Genomic DNA, 21,700 nt, shown 5'->3' with positions numbered 1-21,700 from the left:
TAGGTTTTGCATTTAAGTTCATGTTTGTGATTGTCAGAACATTTGGTAGCCAAACTAAACACTATTTTATTGAGTTTAGTGACAGCATGGTGCAATAGTTGGTATAGGCTACTGCTTTTACTATTGGTTGGTACAAATTTTACAATAACATATCCCAAAAACATTGAAAACATATTTGTATTTGTTTGTGTATGTTTGTGTAAATCACGCTAGAAACATGGTAAATCATGACAAACTGTGGTAAATCATGCTAGAATGTGGTATATCATGGTAAATCATGCTAGAACAGGGTAAATCATGATAAATCATGACAAACTATGGTAAATCATGCTAGAATGTGGTATATCATGGTAAATCACGCTAGAAACATGGTAAATCATGACAAACTATGGTAAATCATGCTAGAATGTGGTATATCATGGTAAATCACGCTAGAACAGGGTAAATCATGATAAATCATGACAAACTATGGTAAATCATGTTAGAATGTGGTATATCATGGTAAATCACGCTAGAAACATGGTAAATCATGACAAACTATGGTAAATCATGCTAGAATGTGGTATATCATGGTAAATCATGACAAACTATGGTAAATCATGCTAGAATGTGGTATATCATGGTAAATCACGCTAGAACAGGGTAAATCATGACAAACTATGGTAAATCATGTTAGAATGTGGTATATCATGGTAAATCACGCTAGAACATGGTAAATCATGGTAAACTATGGTAAATCATGTTAGAATGTGGTAGCCTATATCATGGTAAATCACGCTAGACCATGGTCAATCATGATAAACTATGGTAAATCATGCTAGAATGTGGTATATCATGGTAAATCATGCTAGAACAGGGTCAATTATGGTAAACCATGATAAACTATGGTAAATCATGTTAGAATGTGGTATATCATGGTAAATCACGCTAGAACATGGTCTTTTCCATCTATGATATCAGTGGTTACATGCTTGCTAAATAAAACTTTATAACTTTTGATGTTTTTGTGCTTAAAGGTCTTAACCCCGAAAAATGCTGCTTGTTTTCACAGAAACACTGACCGACAATGTCCTAGCTAATTTCAACGAGTGTCAACACAAACGAAGACCATCAGAGGGATAAGATAAGATTATGTAACGTCTGTAATAAAGCCTGTATCATTAAATGGTAACTTGTCTTTTGATTTGTATTAATGTTACGTTACCTGTCGTGTTCATAGCCATAGCCGCGTCTGTCACGCTGCAGCGGCCGCTTCTCTCAGGTAACATATCGACGATCGATCGTTCAGTGTAATTGAATGTGTGTTCAATGTGTTTCCTATTGTTTGTATCACGTTCAAGTGTGTAAATAATGTAAACTGTGTTTCAGTAAGACGATGCTGTCTGTTTGTTGTTGGCTGTCTGTTTGTTGTTGGCTGGCACGTTGCTTAGCAACCTCTGGAACTATTCGGCTTAATCGTGACGTAACCACTCTCCGAGAAGGCCGGGGCGGGGCCTCTCTCTCTCTCTGGAGTTTTGACAGAGCGCAGTGCTGTGTGTGTCCCGTGCTGTTTGAACCATAGACTGTAAAACAATATGGACGTAGTGTATGGCGGGCCGGAAGGTCCAAAAATAGGACTAATGATTTGTCGTGGGAAGTCACTATACTATAGCCCCTAGCTACTCACTTTCCCACTGATATGCCAGCGGTGGATCTGTATAACGTTACGTACTCTCCTCACACAGCGAGCGACTCACCCTCCTCACACAGCGAGCGACTCACTTTCCTCAGCGAGCGACTCACTTTCCTCAGCGAGCGACTCACCCTCCTCACACAGCGAGCGACTCACTTTCCTCAGCGAGCGACTCACTTTCCTCAGCGAGCGACTCACCCTCCTCACACAGCGAGCGACTCACTTTCCTCAGCGAGCAACTCACTTTCCTCAGCGAGCGACTCACCCTCCTCACACAGCGAGCGACTCACTTTCCTCAGCGAGCAACTCACTTTCCTCAGCGAGCGACTCACCCTCCTCACACAGCGAGCGACTCACTTTCCTCAGCGAGCGACTCACTTTCCTCAGCGAGCGACTCACTTTCCTCAGCGAGCGACTCACCCTCCTCACACAGCGAGCGACTCACTTTCCTCAGCGAGCGACTCACCCTCCTCACACAGCGAGCAACTCACTTTCCTCAGCGAGCGACTCACCCTCCTCACACAGCGAGCGACTCACTTTCCTCAGCGAGCGACTCACTTTCCTCAGCTGGCGACTCAGTCTCGAGCGACTCACTTTCCACTTTCACATCGCTCAAGTTCGTAGAGAGCTTATTCAGTCCATTTTAAATTCTGATTTTGGCCGCCTCTCAAATGGGTTAAACCGTAGATATATTGCCTATGAAGTTCAAGTAAATGCGCTAGAAAATCCGCGCTCATTCATGGATGTGCATTTATTGCATGGACGGAGAAAGCGCCGACACCTGCAGGATTTCATCTGACGGTAGCTGCTACTTAAAGGACAATTCCGGTATTTAACACTGAGTCTATTTTGTAGTTCGTTTTGGAAGAACAAGAGTGGTGGATAAAGAAATTTTGACAATGGTTCCTGTCGCGACTTTTTGACTATTTTAGAATTGCCCATGACCGCTTTAGAATGGGAGTCAATGGCCATGCACAAACATGAACCCTTAACGTTCGTTTTCAAAACTGTGCAACTCACCGAGTGGTTAGTGGTGTTTCAATCAGCTTTAAAATGTGTAGCAACTTAATGCAAAATACTAATTATTTAAGTATTTTTGCCTGTAATTTATTAATTGTGCATTAAATATATGATAAATAAATAAATAAATAAAATCCCGTTTATATTATGATAAGTACAACGTAATCAGAGGTGTAGTCATTCGTCGCACGTCATTTCCTGTTTGGACTGGACAAACTCTGCACCTGAGAAGACATCTGTGGACCTGATGAAGGCAACTGTTATCCAAAAGGTAAGTTAATGTTGTTTAATTGCTTCTCTAATAGCATGTGGGTCCGGTTGGCTTGTTTGTGCATGTTCTGTATGCTCTTCGCTGCTCGTTTTACAGTTAGAAAGCAGCTAGCGCGTGATGCTAACGGTGCTAGCGGACCTATAGTGATTCTGTTTACAGACTGACATGAGGGAATCAGCGATGCTTGTCATTTTAAACTCGTTTTCGATTGCACTATATTTGTAACTGCTACCTTTTCTGATCCCATAAAATAGTCTAGCCATCATAATAACGCGTTGTCATGACTACAGTATGTGAAGGGGAGGCTATTTCAACCCAGTACAGTATCCTGATATGCTACTGTTAATATTACTACAGTTATGCTTGCTTTAAACACATTAAGACACAAATATGTGCTCATATTACTCCTGACTATAATAAAATATACTCTGAATATTATTAGAACTGTCAGTCTGATTCAGTCTTATTAATACTGTCACTATTATTGCCTATAATGTATCAATTGTGAATGAAATCTATGAATGAATAGTTATTATCAATTAACATATTCCTTAAATATCATATAATAATAAAGTATTAAAATAACTTGAATGCTGTTTACCATAATTGATCAATTTATTTAAAACAAGCTTTTTGAATAATATGTCAAATGAAATGCAAAGGTCGTGATTAATGAGAGTGTTTTTCTATGCGCGCAGACACATGGGATGATGGCTGAAGTGAGTCAGTGAAGGAGAAGATCAAGATCTGGAAGAGGACATGCCATTTACAGACAAAGATGAGCTCCAGGGCAGATTCAGCAATCATTATAAAGGTGAGTTCAGGGTTTCCATGCTTAAGCAGTGCCATGCGACCAGTGTTCCTCAGAAACAGATTATTTGCCACTGTTATCAGTCCCTGAATTATGATTGTGTGTGTAAGAAGTGAGTCACGATCACTTACTGTACATCTAGCACAGGCGCAATGTCTCGTATCACTCTCATACATACACACACTTGAACTCAGTGCCGTCCAAATGTATCTAGTTACCAGTGTCCCAGTAAAACTAGTGTCCTCATAGACCAGTATTCTGTTAAACTTACACAACACACTCAGTCAAAGTCAAACATCAGGATCATGTTCTTATGATGTCCTCATAAATCTAGTGTCCTCATAGACCAGGATTCTGTTAAACTTACACAACACACTGAGATTCTTCAGTCAAGTCAAACATCAGGATCATGCTCTTATGATGTCCTCATAAAACGGTGTCCTCATAAAACTGGTGTAAAGCTACACACCAGGGTTTCCGTTGTCCGGTAATTGCCGGACATTGGCCGGAAAAAAAATGAAATGTCCGACAAAATGAAATCTCTCCGGTCAAATTGTCAGATTAAAATGACCTAATAATCCCGCCCCCCTAACACAATCTGAATTTGAGAATAAGCCTAAAATGTATAAAACAAAAATACACCAACCTTTGGCTATGTTATAAAGGAACTGGCTCTACCGTTTGAAAGTTATTAAACAACATCGCATGCTGCATTTCAAATAAAGCGCACGCCTAAAACGGCTGTAATATAGACCTAAACAACGAACGAATGAGTGAGACGTTTCAAATATGGCCAGGCCCAGGCAGACTAGCCGTAAAAGCTTTTTTCAGAGGCCAGACGCGACGGACGATGGTGAATCAGGAACGCCTGAAGCCTCAGATGTCCAGACAGCTCCACCACCACCGGAGAAAAAGCAGAATCGGATCAAGACGAAGCAGCGAAGTCGCCTTGCGGAGAACAAGGTTACGCAGCTTATGCGCATTGCAAGTTGCGGAGAGACACTAGCCGCGTTTCCATTAGGCTACCCTTCAAATTTAAATTGCGAATTAAAAATACGCACAATGGAAACACGTTAATTTCGCAAAAACTCCCGTTTATCGCAAGAACGTTTTTACGCTCGCATGAGGAGGTTTTTCAGGCAATTCGAAAAAGGAATATTTCGCAAAACTGCAATGGAAACAGTTTTTGCGCATTTGCAGTCACCTGACTTAGAAGACGCGGTGTGTTTGAGGTCCATGTATAGCTACGCAAATAATAATACTTTTAGATTATTTTATTATATTATAACATTTAATAAGCTATATTTAGAATAGTGTTGTCACGATACCAAAATTATTGTTTCGATACCGATACCAAGTCAAGTATTGCGATTTCGATACTTTTTCGATACTTTTCCTGAAAAGGGAGAAACACTCTCAAATATCATTGCTGTGCTTTATTTTAAAACCGGGACAACATACTAATCATATAACACACTAATATGACCATATGAACAGCAGATATATTAAACATTTGAACAAAATATGAAATATAAAAAATAAATTAGAGCAATGACATTCAAGGTAATTTTTTAAAATAAATTTAGCAGCATTATCTCATTTATCATAAGAAACATAAGAGCTTTATCTTGATTCTGAACTTTGAATAAAAATATGAACAGCGATTATATTAAACAATGTTTAATATTGGTAACATATGATAAGCCTCATTGGTGATATATTTGACATGTGGGGAGAGAGTTGTGGAAGGCCTATACTTCATGTTAAACAAATATATAGCAGCAAAGACAATGGCAGTGTTGACGGCAAAATAGGCTACAGAATAATTCGTTCTGTATTGAGAGGTGCAATATTTGAAAATCGATAATATTTTTTTAAATTACATTTATATTGTATTTATGTCAACTTTCAAACATCAAAATGTCATTTATTAATATGTATTCGTGTCAAAATGACATAGAAACATCTTTTCCTATTCTATTTTGCCTGGAAACGCTTCCAACACACTTGCGTGTCGCGTGAAAAATAGGCGTCGGTTCTATTTCTAGCATGCACGCGTTTTCCGCGCGTCTCGAGCTGCGCCCAAACGCGTGTGTCACGCAGGCAGTTAACATGGGAGCCGAAATAAAAACGGACACGACACGCAGCCAGTGTGTCGCCGGCCTTACAAATCTGGAACGCGGTCATTCTTAGAAGTATCGATACTAATAAATTAAGGAATCGTGACGTTTTTAATTTCCGATTTACTTTTGACGTATCGGTGCACCGTGCAACAGGGAAAGGTAGGCAACGTACTTCCATATGTCACTCCTCGGGTCATCTTTTTCTACGAGTCGTGGACCACTTGTCCTCGCACATGCAGCCATCTCGCTGTAGTGTTTTGTCACATGACACTGACAGCGGCAGGTTCTTTGCTGCGTGCGTCAGGAAAAAAACACAGACGTCCATAGGGAGGGCGTTTTTTTTTTTTTTTTTTTAAGTATCGATACTGATAAATGTAGGTATCGTGACGTTTTTCATTTCCGAGTATCGCGATACTTTTGAAGTATCGGTACACCGTGCAACACTAATTTAGAAGACGCTTTTATGCAAAAAAGGAACAAAGCTGAGTGTGGAGCGCGCACTGCATGGCACGGAGGCGCGAGCGCGAACACTTGCATTTTCCTATTAACAGTGGAAACAACTTAAAATACTCTATCATTTCTGGTCATACAGAAAATAATAATACATTATTCTCAACTACTTTTATTTGTGTAAACTCACAATAACAAGAAAACGTTGTGCTTTTGTAAAATAAAATAAAACAATCAGACGCACTTTCATGATCTCCGTAAACTGGAGCGCGAGAACTGAAACAAAATATAGCCTATGTAGGCTAAAGCTTGAAATGTCCACTTTAAAACGAACAAATTCGAATCGAAAGTTAATACCTTCTGATTATGTACCTAATCCGTATGAAAGATGCATTTCTCTCTAAAAGCGCATCTGCTTAACAGCGGAGATGGAGATGTGATTTTAGCCGACACTTAGAAAACAATAGTTTATTCATAATATTAATGGCTCTTCTCATTCAGCACTGCGGGAAAAACATCAATTCCAGGTTCTAATTTGGCCTTTGAAAACCAGTAAAATCGACATGTTTTCCATATTAATTTGTGAATATTTTAAATGTTGGGGCAAAAAGTCATAAACAAAAATCTGAAAATGCGTCGGTATTTACTTTTTTGCGCCGCAGTTTGTGTAGCCAGTTCAAATTAAACTTTTGGTGTTCAACTTTGCGTTTTAAAAAGACAACAACCGTTCATTTTTCGTTTTTCAATTACGGGTTAAAAAAGGAAAAAGGAATGGACAAAAGTAGCCTACATGGATCGTTTGGACAGAATACGAGACAGAGTTCTTTATTAAATTCATAAAAGAAACAATAATTAGCCTATAGGAATACTGGATTCTAAATCTCATATAAATGCCACAATCAAAACCTCGGAGCAGAAATGAGGGCGAAACACCCAGAAACTCCTTATGTGTCGTTCGCAGTATAAGGGTCTTTCCCTGCCATTAATGCTTGGATAACACGCCACGTCTCCTTCCATTAATCATAATAATAATGTCTAATGCGGTGGCTGTGATATTATATAAACCAACGTCTGTTGCCGTGATTTTTTAAATGACTTATCGTGAGAGAAAAAAGGACGTTTAGTCGCATATAGTGTTGTCACGGTACCAAAATTTCAGTATTCGGTACCGATACCAGTGAAAATCCACGGTTCTCGGTACCAATTTCGGTACCAAAGCTTAATTTAGATTAAATTTACATAATTATATTAAAGTGTATATCACAAAGATGGAAACTGTAGTATTAAAAACACTTTACAATAAGATTCCATTTGTTAGATAACATTAGATAAAATGACCTAACAAAAAAAACAATACTGTCGCAATTATTCTCCTTTAGGGGTTCATTTAAAAATACATTTTTAAAATCAAAAGTTTAAATTATTTCTGTTAACATTATTTAATGCACAATGAATGAAGTGAACAAACATGACCAATCAAGTGTTTTGTATTAAATAACATTCACAAACGTTAATTAATGTTGTAAAAATATATTGTTCACTCAATGTGTTATGTTAGATAACGCATTAAGTGATGTTAATGAATGGTATCTTATTGTAGCATTACCAAACTATACAGGAGATCAAATATGTTTTATTTGACTTGACTATACTTTTATTTAATCCAAAACTGTATTCATATTTAACTTTAAAAGGGCTTTTTAAACCTGCTAAGAGTTATCCAGCCAAGAATAAGACTAGAACTGCTTTTCTGACGGACTGATATTAATGACGGCTTTTTATTTCTCATCTCCATAAATATATCTAGTAGGCTAGTAAAGCTAATGCAAGGGCTAGAAATCAATTAATAGGCCTATGTCACACTTCCTCGTCGTCATGGAGAGCGCAGTTCGCACAAGCGTTTGTACTCCCGTGGCGTCTGTCGTTGCTATACATCCATGAACGCACATGGAAAAGCGAGCGCGCCGCTTCTATTATGAGCGCACTTGCCGCGCGCCATTTCAAATAACCATAGACAGTATAAGAAATAACATATCTGCACGCGCAAAAACATCAGCACCACATCAGCAGCAGCACCGCCGATCGCCATCAGCGCTTTTATGAAGAGGACGCAACTGCACGCGCTTCGGGCATGCACGCGCATCAAGTACCGGGTTTGAGAAAACCTGGTACCGTGACGTTAAAAAAAAATTAGTACCGACTTGGTACCGAAGTACCGGGTCTTTTGACAACACTAGTCGCATATAACATTGGTTAATGGAAACGCCGTCATTTCTCAATAGTTTTTTATCGATATTTAGATAATAGCGCAAAACATTTGCGCAAATCTGTAATGGAAATGCGGCTATTTACACCGCGAGATATTCAGATATTTTATGTGGGGAAGGGGGATTGGTTTGTTAAACTATGAATGTGAAACCATAGTAAAAAAAATTGGCGTTGATTGACGCCAATCGGACGTTCATGTTTTTTTTTTCGTCTATTTGAAAGTTAGGCTAATAAACATGTTGCGTTCTATACGGCCTGATTATGTCATTTTTTTAAGTTACATAGCCTGCCTCCAGTTTTCCTCAACTTGACTAATTAAGAGGCAATATTTGACTGGCATATCATCAAAATGTCCGGAAAACGAAATCTCTGCCGGTCACTTTGACCGGCACCATTTTTTTCTAGCGGAAACTCTGCTACACACAACCTGACACACTGGAATGAAAACACTTGTAATGTGATGCATAAAAGCCGTGAACATTACCTTGTGGTAGCATTTAAATATTGAAATATTGGTTTGAAAACTTTAACTATTTTGTAATCTTGTATATTATCTCAAATCAGTATTTCATGTGCAAATATTTATTGATAGGTAGCTGTGTATCAGGACCCTTATTATCCTGTCAGTTTATTTTGTATTAATTACTGGCTGACTGTACATTATCCTTTATATTCCATTTATAATGCTTTTTTTTAAACTCTTAGGTGAAGTGTTTCTGTATGTAACGCTTAATTTCATATTCTCAGATGAGCCATAAGAGCCAGTGGTCATCAGGCAGTGATTGTTCTGCTCTTACTGTGGGACTAGACAAAGTAAGTGAGAGTTGTGCTGGAAGAGAACGAGCAAACGAAGCAGAGACATCTGTGAGATCTAGTGTTCACATATTTACACCACTGTTTCATGTCTAATGTGATGTTTTGTAGACTCTCTGTGAGGTTGAACCCTCCACTCTCGAAATGAAGAGTCCGTCCCCGTCCCAGTCAGAAGTCAGAGATGTACAGAAGGTATTGTTTTTTTGGAAATCAAATTAGGGATACAGCGATATGAACATTTGGGCCGATAACTGATCATTCTTTATATTCGAAAGCCGATATCTGATATATTAGCCGATGAATCTAAATCCAAAATTTGATATACTTTGAAAGCCTGATTACAAAAACGAAACGCACATCATTTAAAGCCAATGTCCCAAACACTTCAACATAAATCAAACATATACAGTACAGTGGCCTAATGTAAGATTTCTTAACTTTTAAAATGAATTTTACATTCATATTTCCAACTTTCTTTATAAAAAAATGGCAATACTTTATAAAAAGGTTTCATCTTGTTAGTATTAGTTAACATGTACTAACAATGAATGAACAATACTTCTACAGGATTTACTTAATGTTTATCTTACTTAACGTTAATCTCAACATTTTCCAAGACATTTTAGGATCCAGTGTTGTATCTGTTAATTTAATACACTGTGAACGAACATGAATTCGCATATTTTATTAACTCACATTAACAAAAGTTTTTCAATATGAAAAGCAATTTCACTAAATGAATTGAATAGCTCTATGTGGAAATAATTAATCATTCTAGAATGATTGGTGTGATTTTGTAGGGGTTTGCATCTGCATAGAAAATAATAAATTGCAAGCAGAGATAAAAATTAACAAAGATGTGAAATAAACAATGCCTCATATATTCCAGGTAAGTCTAACAGCATTTAGGTACAGAACTTGAGTAATCAACTGTAAAATAACACGGCAGAGTCTTTATATAGCCTGACTTCACAGAGGCCTATACTGCAATGTCACTACCACAGATGGGTATGAATGATAAAGCAATACATTGTGCAGCCCTACAAGTTAATGTTCATGGCTTTAATGCATCACATTACATGCATGTTCATTACAGTGTGTGTGTGTGTGTGTCTTACACCTGTTTTATGAGGACATCATTATAAGAGCATGTTCCTGATGTTTAACTTGACAGGAGAATCTCAGTGTGTTGTGTAAGTTTGACAGAATCCTGGTCTATGAGGACACTAGTTTTACCGGGACACACATATGGAATATTAGGATCGATACTGATAACCCATAATTCACAGCTCATTGTGGCTAATACCAATAGCGAAAACTATTTGTGCTTGTCAGATTAAATATAATCATTGAAGAAGTTGGTAAAAAAATAGCAACCTCTGTTTGGCTTTCAATAAGTGATACTAAAATTAGTATTTCTTTGTCTTTTTTATATATTTTTACTACTTTTTTTTCAGATGATAACTCTGAAGAATCAGATGAAACCTGAACAAGATACAGCAACTCTAAAGGTATCCAATAAGTTAATGTAATAACTCTGTTTCCTCAGAAACAGATTATTTGCCACTGTTATCAGTCCCTGAATTATGATTGTGTGTGTAAGAAGTGAGTCACGATCACTTACTGTACATCTAGCACAGGCACAATGTCTCGTATCACTCTCATACATACACACACTTGAACTCGGTGCCGTCCAAATGTATCTAGTTACCAGTGTCCCAGTAAAACTAGTGTCCTCATAGACCAGTATTCTGTTAAACTTACACAACACACTCAGTCAAAGTCAAACATCAGGATCATGTTCTTATGATGTCCTCATAAATCTAGTGTCCTCATAGACCAGGATTCTGTTAAACTCACACAACACACTGAGATTCTTCAGTCAAGTCAAACATCAGGAACATGCTCTTATGATGTCCTCATAAAACGGTGTCCTCATAAAACTGGTGTAAAGCTACACACAACCTGACACACTGGAATGAAAACACATGTAATGTGATGCATAAAAGCCGTGAACATTACCTTGTGGTAGCATTTAAATATTGAAATATTGATTTGAAAACTTGTATATTATCTCAAATCAGTATTTCATGTGCAAATATTTATTGATAGGTAGCTGTGTATCAGGACCCTTATTATCCTGTCAGTTTATTTTTTATTAATTACTGACTGACTGTACATTATCCTTTATATTCCATTTATAATGCTTTTTTTTAAACTCTTAGGTGAAGTGTTTCTGTATGTAACGCTTAATTTCATATTCTCAGATGAGCCATAAGAGCCAGTGGTCATCAGGCAGTGATTGTGCTGCTCTTACTGTGGGACTAGACAAAGTAAGTGAGAGTTGTGCTGGAAGAGAACGAGCAAACGAAGCAGAGACATCTGTGAGATCTAGTGTTCACATATTTACACCACTGTTTCATGTCTAATGTGATGTTTTGTAGACTCTCTGTGAGGTTGAACCCTCCACTCTCGAAATGAAGAGTCCGTCCCCGTCCCAGTCAGAAGTCAGAGATGTACAGAAGGTATTGTTTTTTTGGAAATCAAATTAGGGATACAGCGATATGAACATTTGGGCCGATAACTGATCATTCTTTATATTCGAAAGCCGATATCTGATATATTAGCCGATGAATCTAAATCCAAAATTTGATATACTTTGAAAGCCTGATTACAAAAACGAAATGCACACCATTTAAAGCCAATGTCCCAAACACTTCAACATAAATCAAACATATACAGTACAGTGGCCTAGTTTGAACCAGTGTAAGGTTTCTTAGCTTCTAAAATGAATTTTACATTCATATTTCCAACTTTCTTTATAAAAAAATGGCAATACTTTATAAAAAGGTTTCATCTTGTTAGTATTAGTTAACATGTACTAACAATGAATGAACAATACTTCTACAGGATTTACTTAATGTTTATCTTACTTAACGTTAATCTCAACATTTTCCAAGACATTTTAGGATCCAGTGTTGTATCTGTTAATTTAATACACTGTGAACGAACATGAACTCACATATTTTATTAACTCACATTAACAAAAGTTTTTCTCTCTGTTAGTTCATGTTAGTTAATGCAATAACATATGTATTGTGAAGTTTTACCAAAACATCTATTGCCTTAATAATAATAATAATAAATCAAATGAAATTAAAATGCAAACAAGTTATTAGACAACATTAAACTTAAAATGAAATGGCCTAAAGAGCTGAAGGAACACCCCTAAACTGAGGCTTTGTTAGATGGTTTTAGCTCAGCGGAACACAACCTATATATGATAAATTAGATATTTATACAAAATAAACACAATATTACAACTTATACTTGCACAAAATCATGCACAGATTAACTTGAGCTATTATTAATAGTAATCAACTATTACATAGTGAAACTCCTGTTGTGGATGCGCTCCTCCCAGGACTACACGCTGAAACACAGCAACTAAACCCAAAGAATTCACGACGTTTTTAATGCAATAGTTTGCTCATTATAGTGTTATGTATATATGACAGTCCCAATCATAATTAATGTTTTGCTGACCACCGGTAGGCCTACAGTGAAGTGTTTACTGCAGCACTCATTAACTCAGCCAAATGCATCCTATATGAGATAAATCAGATATATAACAAAAATAAAAAATATTACAACTTACAATTCCACAAGCGAACTCTCCCTGTAACAATGCGCTGATTTCACAGATTTGTGATTCAAACATTTCAAAACCATCATGGTGAACAGCGCACATCTGAAGCTGAAGGAAGTAATCCATTATTTATTAGTGTTAATATAGCGGCCTAATTTTCTTATCGGATTGACAATGATAACATTAATAATGAGCATTATTTTCATGCATCCCTGATTGGTTATGACCATATATTTATAGGGTTTTAACTTTATACTTGATTACAACTTATGTCACAGTGTTTTAAATCTTAAGTCACTGTTTGAAATGTCCCATCATACCTGAATTAGTTTGGCGTCATCAGCCTTCTTTTGCTCAAGTATATCATTGATAATGTGAAATTGTTTTAATTTTATGTTTTATGACAGTGATCAGTCAGTGTTAATGGAGTCAAGTATCTGTGCTGCTTCATTTGGAGAATCTCTGAATCCTTTGTATCTAATAGATGTTTATTTTTTCTTTCTTTGCCTTGCTTTCAGGTGAGCCCTGAGAAGGAACAATCATCATTGGAGGATCAAGACTGTGTTGAGATGGTAATAAAAAGAGCATTGCATCATTTTAGGAAATGCTAGTCTAGTAAGAACTTTTTCACATCATCTTTGGGGCTGTTTTACACCTGGTCATTTCATTGTCAAAACAATTCCATTTACACTTGGCCACATAAATGTGTCTGCACAAAACAGACATAAATCCGATCTTCATTTCCCGCGCTATATCAGATTTAACGGTGTTCACGTCATCGAAAGCTACCGCTATGAGCAGCATTTTTTGTATCAGCTAATTTTAAGATCAATAGGAGAGAGAGTAGCATCAGCACTGGTAAAATCATTTATTCTCACTACTTTTAATGAAGATGACTGTGTGTTGAGCATCTGCGACTTACTTTAATTTATTTTTAGTTTGTATTTTGTGCATCAGCATGCTGAAGAGATCCTCAGCTACTCATCTGCAGTGATGCGTGTTGCAGAAGCGCTGTCATATCTCACTATAACGTGTCATATAGCCTAAAATACGCTCTCACCTGTTTATTATTTGGCATTTTTGGGAGGAGTAAAATTCATAGTGTTACCATTAATTACCTTTACTCTAGTAACCCACCACAGTCTAATCTGTCCCTCCACAGTTTGAACCAAAAGAACCGAAAATATTTTTACGCCTCATAATAACATAAATTGTCTTTGTTTTTTGTGCAATTGCTTTGGCAAAGCATCTCTCAAACATATTAAAATCAAAAGCACAACATGGCTTAATGCCCTTATCAAATCGCAAAAGACGATAAGAAAGTAAGTCTGTAGTCTGTTGTGCTGCGTGTTTCACACTGAAGAGCACACTTTGCTCGCTCGATCAGCTCATGATCTGGCTTTTTCCATGCCTCGTTTCACAGGGAATGAATGCAGTGAACTCCATCTCTGCATGTGCCATAAGTTTAACATGCATTTGGGAACGCAACCAGCACCAGTTACTCTCTATTTTCACATTCGCATTATATCCACATTTTTTGTGGTAATACAATTTTGCAATAAGATGCGTTTATAAACCTGTTTTCACTTAAACTGCAGGTTTCTGCCAGTATAACAGCTTAAGTGAAGAAATTAAGAAAGTATTATAACCTCTTATTGTAAAATAATATACTCATTATAAAATATTAATTTTTCATTGACAGTATTAGTATATCACTGTCTAGGCGATAATTCTAATAATAGTGATCTTAGTGAAGTATTATAGTTGTTATTAATATGATTATTATTATTAAAGGGTGCCATTTGTCATGTTTCATAAATGACTTCTGAATACAGGTTAAACTGAAGATGTTCTTGTTTTAAATGTCTCTTTTTCTTTAAGATGAGATCAGTATGACGGACTCTGATGCCAGTGATCCTGATGAAAGCGGTTCTGAAGGTGATGTTCCTGCTGGAGCTGCAGGCGTCTCCAGTAATGTTGGTATGTGTCAACTAATGCTGGGTACACACCAAAAGATTTTTTACATCTTATAAGATTTTCAAAATGTGATAGACCACAAACATGAGGACAAAAAACCCTAGATTTAACCGTTTTGCTCCTATAGTGTGTGGTGTGCCATGATGTGAAAAGACCGTGAGGGTTGGGTATCGTTTAAATTTTAACGATTCTGCTTATCGAATCCGGTTCTTAACGATTCTTGGTTTCGATTCCAATATTTATTGGAGAGAAAAAAGAGAGCAAATACTTTTTTCTACCTTTTATTCTTGTTACATTTAGGCTATTACCAGTAAAACTGTGACAATGCATCTTAATTTACAATATACTGTGTATATATATAACACTTTAAGGAATTATAGACTCGACTCGTATTAATTGTCTGATGTATTTATTCATGATCTCTATTTTAAACAAAACTGGTTCTCATTTTATCCAGAATTATGCGGCTCTAGTTTTGTACCTGAGTGTGAGAGACTGCTATTGCTGCTGCTAGTAGCTTTATCTGGTGTGTGGAAACCTGTGGTACTGCTGTTGAGAGATCGCACCGAATCAAATGCGCTGCATTCCTTCAAATTGACCCTGTGTTGCAGCAAATGTTTCATCATATTGGAGGTGCTTCCTCCCTTGCATGAAATGTCTTTCTTGCATGTGATACAATTCGCTGTATTTTCATCTTTTTTTGAAAAGCTTAACCAAACTTTTGAACATCTGCTGCGCTCCGCCATCGTAAATATAACGTACAGCGCATGTGCGGCAGGCAGGTCCTGGCAGATCAATACAACTGTAAACAAATGCTCACTGCCATTCACCTCGCGCATGTGAGCATCACCAAAGTAAGGAATCGATAAGCGGAATTGAAGTGCGCACGTCTTATCGAATCCCCGGTTTTTGGCATTTTGGAACCGGTTCTAGATACCCAACCCTAAAGACCATGCAATCAGAGTCTCGACTGTTAACACTCTAGAGACCTCAAAATAAGCATGGCGGACGATATGCAGGAAGAAATTGCAATGATAGTGTTTGGAAAAGTTTTACACAACACGTTGTGTAAACATTTGTGCCACAAATCAACAAAAGCTGATCCTCCATCTCTGCTGTCCACATCAATTTCACTTTGTGCTGCGCCATGACTGCGTTTGTTATGCTTCCGTCTTCCTTCATCTCGCTTTCTGATTGGATATTGTTTCCTTTCACGTGATAATCTCCAGAGCATGCGCGCGTTTGTCCTTGGGCTTCCCCCCACATTTCAGGATTTCTGATCGTAAATATTCAACATGTTGAATATTTGCGATTCGCGATCAGGGCGGCTCCGACGTTCTTCCGATCAGGTTCGGACACTCTTAACACACCTCACACCAAGGGAAAATCTGATAAGATAATCTATAACCATCAAGATAATCGGGACACAGCTAGGATTGTCAGAAGGGGGAAATCGGCCCAAAATCAGCCTGATTATCTTTTGGTGTGTACCCAGCATAACAAGTTTGTGTTTATGAACATGTTTATTATTATTTTAAACCAATATATATTGTGGTGCAATTTTACGTTAGTATTTTCACCAAAGAAAAATGGTTTTAAGCCAGTTATATACACTGAACAAAATTATAGATCTAACTCAAAGTTCTAAGACTTCTTCTATGTACCCAAAATGCCTATTTCTCTCAAATATTGTTCAAAAATCTGTCTAAATCTGTGTTAGTGAGCACTTCTCCTTTGCCGAGTTAATCCATCCACCTCACAGGTGTGGCATATCAAGATACTGATTAGACAGCATGATTATTGCACAGGTGTGCCTTAGGCTGGCCACAATAAAAGGCCACTCTAAAATGTGCAGTTTTATCACACAGCACAATGCCACAGATGTCGCAAGTTTTGAGGGAGCGTGCAATTGGCATGCTGACAGCAGGAATGTCCACCTGCTGTTGCCCGTGAATTGAATGTTCATTTCTCTTCCATAAGCCGTCTCCAAAGGCTTTTCAGAGAATTTGGCAGTACATCCAACCGGCCTCACAACTGCAGACCACGTGTAACCACACCAGCCCAGGACTTCCACATCCAGCATCTTCACCTCCAACACCGTCTGAGGCCAGCCACCCGGACAGCTGCTGCAACAATCGGTTTGCATAACCAAAGAATTTCTGCACAAACTGTCAAAAACCGTCTCAGGGAAGCTCATCTGCATGCTCATCGTCCTCATCGGGGTCTCGACCTGCAGTTGGTCGTTGTAAACGACCTGCGTGGGCAAATGCTCACATTCGATGGCGTCTGGCACTTTGGAGAGGTGTTCTCTTCACGGATGAATCCGGTTTTCACTGTACAGGGCAGATGGCAGACAGGTTTGCTGATGTCAACATTGTGGATCGTGTGGCCCATGGTGGGGTTATGGTATGTGCAGGCGTATGTTATGGACAACGAACGCAGGTGCATTTTATTGATGAGATCCTAAGGCCCATTGTTGTGCCATTCATCCACGACCATCACCTCATGTTGCAGCATGATAATGCACGGCCCCATTCTGCAAAGATCTGTACACAATTCCTGGAAGCTGAAAACATCCCAGTTCTTGCATGGCCACCATACTCACCGGACATGTCACCCATTGAGCATGTTTGGGATGCTCTGAATCGGCGTATACGACAGCGTGTTCCAGGTCCTGCCAATATCCAGCAACTTCACACAGCCATTGAAGAGGAGTGGACCAACATTCCACAGGCCACAATCAACAACCTGATCAACTCTATGCGAAGGAGATGTGTTGTACTGCGTGAGGCAAATGATGGTCACACCAGATAATGACTTGTTTCCAGACCCCCGACACCCAGATTTAGACAGATTTGTGAACAATATTTGAGAGAAATAGGCCTTTTGTGTACATAGAAAAAGTCTTAACTTTTAGTTCAGCTCATGAAAAATGGGGTCAAAAACAAAAGCGTTTAGAATTTTGTTCATAGTGTATGTATATATATATCATACTATAGTGCAGGGTTCACCAATCTCAGTCCTGGAGGGCCGCTGTCCTGCAGTGTTTAGCTCCAACCCCAATTAAACACACCTGAACCAGATAATCAAGGTCTCACTAGGCATACTAGAAACTTTCAACCAGGTGTGTTGGAGCTGGTTGGAGCTAAACTCTGCAGGACAGCGGCCCTCCAGGACCGAGATTGGTGAACCCTGCTATAGTGTGTCAGTAGATAATATCAGATTACATTTCTAAACATTCCTTTTGCCATTAATTGTAAAAATCAGTTATCAATAATCAGATATTATTATAAATAACAATTTTTCTAGAACAAAATTAATGGAATCAGTACCAAACCAATAAGTTTATCATGTTCATGTTGGTCAAAAACTTTAAAAAGGAGATGTTTAACACAACATTCCATCTCCAGAATAATGTTTTGAATGTCATTTGAAATGTAATTTTTAGATATCAGATGTATAACCAGTTTTAAGTTCTAGATGCAGGTTTGAGTTACATCTGAGTTTCTGATCTGTCTATAACTGATTTCCTACAGGTGTTCAGAAGATGCCCATCGAGAAACCACTGAAGTTCCTCAAGGTACCTGAGGTTTAAATCAGAATATGACCACCATTGTAAGTACATGAGCTCTCATATAGTTAGAGTTTACTAAAGCATGTATTCTTCTGTACAGAGAATGAACGTGAGGCAGGAATAGAAAACCTTGTGGAAAGGACAAAAAGTGTGCTGGTCAAATGCTGAAGTTACAGCTGCAATTTAACATTTTAAGGCACATACACTCACCTAAAGGATTATTAGGAACACCATAGTAATACTGTGTTTGACCCCCTTTTGCCTTCAGAACTGCCTTAATTCTACGTGGCATTGATTCAACAAGGTGCTGAAAGCGTTCTTTAGAAATGTTGTCCCATATTGATAGGATAGCATCTTGCAGTTGATGGAGATTTGTGGGATGCACATCCAGGGCACGAAGCTCCCGTTCCACCACATCCCAAAGATGCTCTATTGGGTTGAGATCTGGTGACTGTGGGGGCCATTTTAGTACAGTGAACTCATTGTCATGTTCAAGAAACCAATTTGAAATGATTCGAGCTTTGTGACATGGTGCATTATCCTGCTGGAAGTAGCCATCAGAGGATGGGTACATGGTGGTCATAAAGGGATGGACATGGTCAGAAACCACGATGCCCAATTGGCACTAAGGGGCCTAAAGTGTGCCAAGAAAACATCCCCCACACCATTATACCACCACCACCAGCCTGCACAGTGGTAACAAGGCATGATGGATCCATGTTCTCATTCTGTTTATGCCAAATTCTGACTCTACCATCTGAATTTCTCAACAGAAATCGAGACTCATCAGACCAGGCAACATTTTTCCAGCCTTCAACTGTCCAATTTTGGTGAGCTTGTGCAAATTGTAGCCTCTTTTCCTATTTGTAGTGGAGATGAGTGGTACCCGGTGGGGTCTTCTGCTGTTGTAGCCCATCCGCCTCAAGGTTGTGCGTGTTGTGGCTTCACAAATGCTTTGCTGCATACCTCGGTTGTAACGAGTGGTTATTTCAGTCAAAGTTGCTCTTCTATCAGCTTGAATCAGTCGGCCCATTCTCCTCTGACCTCTAGCATCAACAAGGCATTTTCGCCCACAGGACTGCCGCATACTGGATGTTTTTCCCTTTTCACACCATTCTTTGTAAACCCCTAGAAATGGTTGTGCGTGAAAATCCCAGTAACTGAGCAGATTGTGAAATACTCAGACCGGCCCGTCTGGCACCAACAACCATGCCATGCTCAAAATTGCTTAAATCACCTTTCTTTCCCATTCTGACATTCAGTTTGGAGTTCAGGAGATTGTCTTGACCAGGACCACACCCCTAAATGCATTGAAGCAACTGCCATGTGATTGGTTGATTAGATAATTGCATTAATGAGAAATTGAACAGGTGTTCCTAATAATCCTTTCGGTGAGTGTATAACCAAAGGAAAACTGGCCACACTGACTGAATGCCAGCAGTGTAAGACCGCTGAGGATCCTTTCCGTGGGTTTTCAATTTCTGCCTCTCTCTCATTCTCTGTACTGAAGAATACATGCTTTAGTATTCTCTAAACACATGAGAGCTTTTGTACTTACAATGATGGTTGTATTCTAATGACACTATACTCTTCTAGAGCTGATGTACAGCCCAAACTAACTTTGTTGAATACTTTTCCTGTTATCTCTGTAATTCTGCTTTGAAACTTGACAATTCTGTTTACATTTTCTGGAAATAACAGAATTGTCTTTTTAGGTAAACCGTCCCTTGTAAGTCGGTTTCTCTACATGTTGCAGCATATATTGAATGAGTTCATTTTATACATTTCAAAGCCTGTTTAATGACATCTTTAAATTGTGCCTGTTTCCAAGGGCTGTTTTGTCAATCTTTTCGAAGTTTTGAATGGTTCATCTGTTTGTCATTTTAATATGTCAAAACAGTAATGATACTGTATGCTTTCTGAAAGATCACACAGTTGTGCAAGTTTTATTGACCATGTTTTTAAGTTTGTGGATGTCACTTTCCCCTTAAAATGGCATGACATGATTGTATTACATGGTAAAACTGAAAAAAACTCAATGTTTATGATGATATTATTGAATTCATAATTAAAGCACTTATAAAACACTTCTGTCCCTGTAATGTTACAAGTTGTTTTGTGTATTGTATTGGAGATCCGGTACTCTTTAATCACCTTAGTCTTGGTAATACACCGTGTTGTCAGGTTTGTGTGTGTGTGTGGGCATGTACCATTAAACACACTCGTCCTTATAATGTTGGATTATGCAGTTGTGTATTGTGTTTAAGATCCAGTCCTCTTAAATCACCTTAGTCTTGGTAATACACTGTGTTGTCAGGTTTGTGTGTGTGTGTGGTCATGTACCAGTAAAACACATTGGTCCCTGTAATCCACTGAAATGACATATTTAGTGTATTGTAAAAAGAGTGTCCTCATAATCAAGTCGGGCCCCAAAAATCACAATTATGTCATAGGCGGGAACATTTTAGGATGGGTGGGAATGTCCTTGTGTACCACCAAAATATCATATGGTCATATTTTCTGTTCTGTTGTGTGTATAGAACATTTGAAGTCAGATTTGTGATCTGCAGATTAAAACAAATTTTTTGATATTTGTATCATCACTGTAGGGCATTGGGAAAGGGGTGTCCCCATATACCACCACCAAACTTGTTTGGGCATCAGTGTCCTTCTATACCACAAAAACAAGTGTGTGTGAGTGTGTCCAGGCGCTGGTCCTTCATCAGATCTGGATCCGGCAGGCTGCGGGAAAACCTCGGGATGAACAAAAACAGTAAAATTAGCGTAGATGCCATTCTTCTTATGATGTAACGAGTACATCAGGATTTATGGGAAGTGTTCCCGGTTCCGGATGACCTGATCTATGCAGCCTAACATTGAATTATAGAAGTCTATAATGTGTTATGTGAATGCTAGGTCAAAGAGATGTGTCTTTAGTCTAGCTTTGAACTGACAGAGTGTGTCTGCTTCCCGGACAATGGTAGGAAGACTGTTCCAGAGTTTTGGTGCTAAATAGGAGAAGGATCTACCGCCAGCAGTCGATTTTGATATTCTAGGTATTATCAACTGGCC

General features: G+C 38.3%; 1 protein-coding gene across 9 annotated transcripts; it reads left to right on the top strand.

The window, feature by feature from the left end:
- The first annotated feature begins 2,860 nt into the window (after window positions 1-2,860).
- LOC309497451 (uncharacterized protein) lies at window positions 2,861-21,303 on the top strand. Of its 9 annotated transcripts, none has more exons than XM_082167750.1 (11): window positions 2,868-2,963; window positions 3,662-3,777; window positions 9,363-9,428; window positions 9,540-9,620; window positions 10,886-10,939; window positions 11,696-11,761; window positions 11,873-11,953; window positions 13,596-13,649; window positions 14,959-15,057; window positions 18,591-18,634; window positions 21,238-21,303. In XM_082167750.1, exons 2-9 carry the CDS (start codon window positions 3,742-3,744, stop codon window positions 14,971-14,973), a joined length of 453 nt encoding a protein of 150 aa, XP_082023876.1. In that variant the 5' UTR covers window positions 2,868-2,963; window positions 3,662-3,741; the 3' UTR covers window positions 14,974-15,057; window positions 18,591-18,634; window positions 21,238-21,303. The 9 variants fall into 9 exon arrangements, with proteins under 9 accessions (XP_082023878.1, XP_082023870.1, XP_082023876.1 ...); XM_082167749.1 differs by lacking the exon at window positions 21,238-21,303 and adding an exon at window positions 19,402-20,387; XM_082167748.1 differs by having other exon boundaries at window positions 2,869-2,963; window positions 18,591-18,669; window positions 21,238-21,282.
- The last annotated feature ends 397 nt before the right edge of the window (window positions 21,304-21,700 follow it).

This window comes from Leuciscus leuciscus, assembly GCF_965113295.1.
Source record: "Leuciscus leuciscus genome assembly, chromosome: 4".
NCBI classification, from domain to species: domain Eukaryota; kingdom Metazoa; phylum Chordata; class Actinopteri; order Cypriniformes; family Leuciscidae; genus Leuciscus; species Leuciscus leuciscus.
Note: the sequence above shows the minus strand (reverse complement) of the source record. Positions and strands in the feature narration are given on the sequence as shown.

Coding starts and splice junctions, on each gene's coding strand:
- LOC309497451 (XM_082167744.1), top strand. CDS start 3,742: ATGAGCTCCAGGGCAGATTCAGCAATCATTATAAAG. Junction 9,621..10,885: donor AAGTCAGAGATGTACAGAAG/GTATTGTTTTTT, acceptor CTTTTTTTTCAG/ATGATAACTCTGAAGAATCA. Junction 11,762..11,872: donor TTACTGTGGGACTAGACAAA/GTAAGTGAGAGT, acceptor GATGTTTTGTAG/ACTCTCTGTGAGGTTGAACC.